The 6,000-nt window shown below is 43.1% G+C and overlaps 1 protein-coding gene across 1 annotated transcript; it reads right to left on the bottom strand.

The window, feature by feature from the left end:
* Positions 1 to 3,661: 3,661 nt before the first annotated feature.
* On the bottom strand, positions 3,662 to 4,611 carry LOC121599863. The gene is made up of 2 exons (XM_041927969.1): positions 4,400 to 4,611; positions 3,662 to 4,333 (listed from the first exon to the last, which is right to left on the bottom strand). Exons 1-2 carry the CDS (start codon positions 4,604 to 4,606, stop codon positions 3,728 to 3,730), a joined length of 813 nt encoding a protein of 270 aa, XP_041783903.1. The 5' UTR covers positions 4,607 to 4,611; the 3' UTR covers positions 3,662 to 3,727.
* Between the last annotated feature and the right edge of the window lie 1,389 nt (positions 4,612 to 6,000).

Here is a 6,000-nt window from a genome sequence, read left to right as displayed (position 1 = left end):
CAGCAATCCGTCGGTAGAGGAGTGTTGGTTTTTATATGGTCATTTCGTCGCAAACAAAAAAAAACACGAACATCATCAAACTTCCCACGGCTCAACCCTTCCCTGTTTGCCGAATCGTTTTGTTTGATGGTTTTGGCAGGAAAGTGCTCCCACTGGAGCAGAAAAATGAGCGAATTAAATTGTTCACTTTTTGTGCAGCTAAATGGGAGGCTCGGGAGGGGAGCAGGGGTGTTCAGAAACATCCGGTTTTCGTTGGTGTGCAAACGAAAGGGAGCAACATCAGCAAAAAAAGAAGGAAGTGGACCCACAACGGGGTTGAATGAATTGCTCGGTTATAAATTAATTATTATGTTGTTTTCCCCTCTCTTTTTTTTGTTGCGATGTTCTTTTAGTTTTTTTTTTCCGGGAAGCGAAACCTGTGTGCCCCTTTTACGCTTGGACATCTTCCGGCTTCACCGGATCACCTGGGGACGTCCTGGACGTTTCCTCGTTTCCTCGCTACGGTGCGGATTAATTGCGAGTGAAAGGGCTTACACACCCGTTGGTCGTACAAGGTGCTAGCGAAATTTTAAAAAACCCCTCTTCAACACTGCCTGCAGCGGGTCCACAGCCTTTCCTTCGCCGCCGTGCGCATAAGAAACGTTGCCGTTGCGTCGAACATGTGTGCTGATGTGGATCTTCTCCTTCCCCAGACACAGACACGGGGAAATTAAAATTAACCAGACGGTCCATCATTTATGCACGGCCATTTTCGACCACTTTTCAAGCCACCAGTACGCCGGCTGCGGTGGTCATCGGGGCGTTAATGGTGTGCGTGTGCGTGTGGGCACTGTTTGCTGAATGGAATAATATTCAATTTGAGCGCATGTACACCCGTACCGGAAATGGCAGGCCGTATCGTGTATCGTGTATGCATTCGTTCGACGCATTATGAGATCGCAATTATTTGTAATCCTGACTACTACCGCCCCGGCATCGAACCCGACTACAGGGCCAAAAAAAAAACACGCACATCTCGAGGCTATCAATCAGCACAGCAGCAGCCGGGCCCAAAACTAACGCCGCGGGCACCTTCAATAATCGAGAAAGTATGCAAACAGTGCACCGGACAGGATGTTTGAACTGGTATGTAACCCGATACAGCTCGGTGCATGTGTTTGTGCCGAGCGTTTTGAGTAATGGTGAGATTTATTTGAGTGTTATTGAAGGTACTTGCGAAGATTGCACTCAAGCAAACACAACATGCTCGGTGGTACCGTTTTACTGCCGGTGGACATTCGGTGGAGTTCGAGTGGTTTGGCTTGCTCCGTGCGATGATGTGCTCTGAGCTGCTGTACTACAGCAAGTTACTCGGAAGAGGTTTGTGCTTTATTACCCCTTTAGGGGGTTTTCGTGGTACCAGTATTATACCAACTTACAGGGAGCATCGTGAGAAGCTTCTGCTACGCGTTTCCATGCACGTTGGGAAATACGCAGGGAAAAGCTTAGACAAAATTCTTCCAAATTCATAGAAAAACATATAAAAATTATATGAAATACTGTTCAAAATACTGATGTTACGCTTTTCAGGTCAAAAATCACTGAATTTCGGCATGTTTTTGTGAATATTGTGGGTTTTGCTTACTACATTTACATTGTTATTATGTTATGTAGAGTATTACATCCAATTTCACTGTTCAATTAAATTAAAATTTATATAAAATAGACAATTGTACACTAACAATTTGCCACATCAGGACAATTTTCTTCAATAGGTGTCAAACTTTGTCATTCTACGTATCTTCAAGTCACTTCCTTGGCGATAGCTGCACGCTAAAGCATACCGTAACACTCTCCTCCAGTGGCTACAGCAGCGCAAAACACCTTAGAATAGTTTACTGTAAATGTGTCATACCCATTGAAATCAGGTTTGATCAGTTGTTCATCAGCTTCCAAAACATTGGCTCTGTATTCATTGGAATTGGCGTAATGCGCTACTTCTTCGGACTAATCCTAGCTGGATTTCTGCATAACATTGACTGACTTGCCCTTTTACTCATAATATTCATCATCGTGTGAAAAAATATCGACATGATGCTCTGGCTTTGGTGAGTTTGGAGGTAACGTAAAGAGATAAATCTTCAATCCTCAACAATCATCAGCTAAGATGAATTAAGGTTAAGATGAATGTAAAAAAACGTTTTATACTTTGAGGATCACATTAGAAAAAAAAACTCTTGTTGTACTCAGTTATTCCAAAAATTAATCACAGATGCACAGTTCGCAAGAATAATGGTCCACGCACCCAGTATCATTTTGTGATTGTATTAGTAAATAACTAATAATTTCACGTTAAATTACACACGATCTCCTTTTTGGTACACTTTTAGCTCTTTTTTTTCTAATTCTGTTCGCTTTCAGTTTTGTGCGTTTACTTTAGGATTATCTTCCTGGCAATGATAATATTCTATTATTCTACTTTTTATGTAATTATATAGTTTGTATTTTAATTTCTATCGCTCAATAATTTTAGTTCAATGTATTGCTATGATCTGGACTAAACTTTAGCGAAATAGTAATTTAATGTTTTGATGTCGCTTTTCACTTAGTTTTAATTATATGAAAGAAAGCATGAGATCTAATTGAATGATTTGTATTTACAGGGTTTTCCACGATTTATTGGTCGGTTCCCATCAATTTTTGGTGGGTTCCCATATTTTGTTGGTGCGTTCCCACGATTTTTCGGTCGTTTCGCAGAATTTTTTGGTCCAATTGTATTGATATCCAATCGGAAAATACCAATAAATTATGGGAACGAACCAAAAATCTATGGGATACGACCAAAAAATCGTGGGAACGCACCAAAAAATCATGGGAACTGACCAATAAATCGTGGGAAACCCTGTATCATAACGTTATTCAGTTATGGTTGTGCAAGGGAAATACTAAGTATTATGACAAAATAGTTATATCTTTCAACCAACGTGTTAAGCTGTTTGTGCGCTTCCGAAGGATCCGCGTAACTCGAATATCATTGTAAGTCCAATTTCGTGATTTTCACCCAAAATACATCCAAATTGATTGATATTTTGGATTCAATTTATTACTTTTATACAGTATATCATTTATTTGATATGATTCTTGCAGAACATTTTGATATTTTTGGCTTTTAAGTGGATATAATTTATTGGTAAAAATGCAATGTATACTGCATTGGACAAGTCTTGAAGCAAATTGTACTGATTTGACATTTGATCTGTCAAATTTATTTCAAACCCGCGAATCTCCGAATCCGCGTAAGTCGATAACGACGTAACTCGGGAACAGACTGTAACTCGAGCCTAAGCCTACTGGATCGGTGGATGCTCAAGGACATTATCAAGACCTTTGGGCGGATGCTCTACGATGTTATCTTTGGGTAGATGCTGGTGATCGCTGATCCATCGGGAATGGCACATTTTATGCAAACTCAGCATAAAATCTATTCTGCGATGTTTCGCTGTGCAGGACCATGTGCGAGAGTGCTACAACGTTCTTGTGGTGTGGTTATTACGACAGGAAGTAGACGTCTGCTTTGCCTCCGTGTTGGCTCGAACTACACCCTATGCGTGTAACATTACTGCATACATAAAACCTTCGAAAACCTGTAAACATGAAGCTCACAATTTTTGAAATACACACAATTTATTTTTAAAAACACACTGCAAAAGTACAAAACGCTTCGAAAACCTCCGCTACACTTCCCTTGCTATTGGTTCTGTTTCGCTTTCGCACCATCGGTCTGCTCCATCTGGCCCGGTATCTTTAGCCACTGTTCGCACTTCTTCTTGGACGTTTCTATCTGCTCCCACGGTATCTCGTCCCGCGTCATCCAATCGAACCGCCGATCGTAGTACAGATCGTAGTGGGGGCCGGACGTCGGGAAGAGCTCGCGCTCGTTCTCGGACATTGCGTCCAGCATACGCCACATCCCCGACATCGAGTCCGTCTCCAGCCCGCAGAACGATTCCTCCGACACGATCGCCCGCACGCGCCCCTTCTTACGCTGCTGCAGCGCCTGCTGCTGTTCGCGCCGTTTCTTCTCCTCCTGATGGTGCTGCAGGTCACACTTGCGCAGCATCTCGTCGATAAACGACCGGAACTTGGGGCTGAAATCGGTGGCCACTTGCAGATCCACCGGACAGGCGGCACAGCCGGAACCGCTCGACGCGCCCGCCGGTTCGGGTGCCGTTTCCTTCGCCTGCTTCCGGTGCCGGTTCTCGCCCGTCACCATCAGCTCATCGTAAGCGCACCGGAACTCGGGTGTAAATTGATTCATTAACAGCAGCTCATCCGTCTCATCCACGCCGGGTTTCTACGCAAAACAAACACGTGTAACCGGGGAGGGGAAATACGCTGTACCTTGCTGTCCAATGCATACCTTCTTGCGCTGATCCAACAGTATGTACGATTCATCCAGATCGGAGAACGGATCGGACAGGGCACTGCACTCGGACGAATCGCCATCGGTCGGCCGGTTGCCACGCGGCATCTCCAGCGCCGACAGTGGGCGCAATATTTGGAAGATGTTTTCCGCAAACTGTTGGCGCACATCCGGATCTTCGCTCGTGATCGGAAACGCGTCCATTGCACTGCACGGTCAGCGTACGTTTGGTGCCGCCTGCGGTGCCGGCCCGGGAATGCTGGCCTACCGTGACCGCCGCTGTTTAAATTGTTGGATCGATAAGCATCCGACCTGGCGTTTGGTGCTGTGCTGTGTTCCGAATTTTTTTCGGGGGGGGGGGGGGGTAGCACCATCGCGAAATGATAAACTTGACATTCCCCTTGCACTACTTTTCAGCACCTTTTTTTATTGCAGCGTGCCCGATTGCCCGTTCGGTGCGGTACGTGGGTCTCTGGCCTTTTTTTGCAGGCAGTAGAAAGCGCATCGAGCTAAAAGGGGGAGTCTCAGACTGGGACAAGGAACCGGTCGTGTTGAGTCCCCTCCCTAAGTTAGGTGATGAGTAGATAGTTGTAGTAGTTCCCCCTGCGAGTTTCCATGTTGCATGGTTCGGTAGGAAACAAGGAGCGAATGACAACCTACGACAACACGATATCCCATCCCACGTGTACGCTTTGCTAAACGGGAAATGGGGTAGCCTTTGTTGTACTGTACACTATCAATCTTTTGGTTCAATTATGAAGTTGTCGAAAGGCAGCAGGAATGCGATGGTCCTAACTCCCCATGTCACGTTTCTTTTAGTGAGGTATTTTAGGAATGCTACTTATTTTATTCTATTTGAACATGCTGTTCCTCGGAGTTTGAACGAAAGTGTTCTGGAATTGAGTTGTAAAATCGGAGATTTTTACATCTTTTTTTACTGGTCGTAAAAAAAATCTTATTGAGGAATTATCGTTAGAAAACATTATAATTTTACTATATTCACTTGACATTATCAGAATGGGTGAAATATTTATATTATTTAATATTTTATGCGACCTATCGAAATCGAACACCTTTCAACGTTCTTGTATTTAAGAACTGGATAATGCAGATCACCTAAGATAAAGTGCAATAGCTCAGGGCTTAACGCAAGAGAACATCGAACCTAGATCTTGCTATCCAATCTCACGCACATCACTGCAAACCACAACAAAACAGTCCAGTTTAGAGGCGCTTGCAGGGACTTCATTTGGCAGTTGCAAATTCAAATTCAAAATTCAAAACGAAATTATCCATTGAAATATATCAAAGGCATTTAATTGCTGCTGCTTTCCTTCTGGCGATTAAATAACGATTAGAAGTCATTTAACGTTATTTTGCTGGTAGTGATCAATTTGAATAGAAACAGATACAACAAAAAACGAAAAAAAAAAGTTCTCATAAAATCATGATTTGAACATACGCTTTCTGGGTTTGGAAGCAAAAGTGTTGTCACAATTCTATTTGAAAGTTACAACTGCGAGGAATCAAAGTCGTTATATATAAAAATTAGTATGGGGGAAAGCTATTTATTCTGATTCAATTCAAAATATGAAATA

The sequence above is a fragment of the Anopheles merus genome, chromosome 3L, assembly GCF_017562075.2.
Source record: "Anopheles merus strain MAF chromosome 3L, AmerM5.1, whole genome shotgun sequence".
Taxonomy (NCBI): Eukaryota; Metazoa; Arthropoda; class Insecta; order Diptera; family Culicidae; genus Anopheles; species Anopheles merus.
The sequence above is the reverse complement of the archived record's forward strand: the minus strand, read 5'-3'. Positions and strand labels throughout refer to the sequence as shown.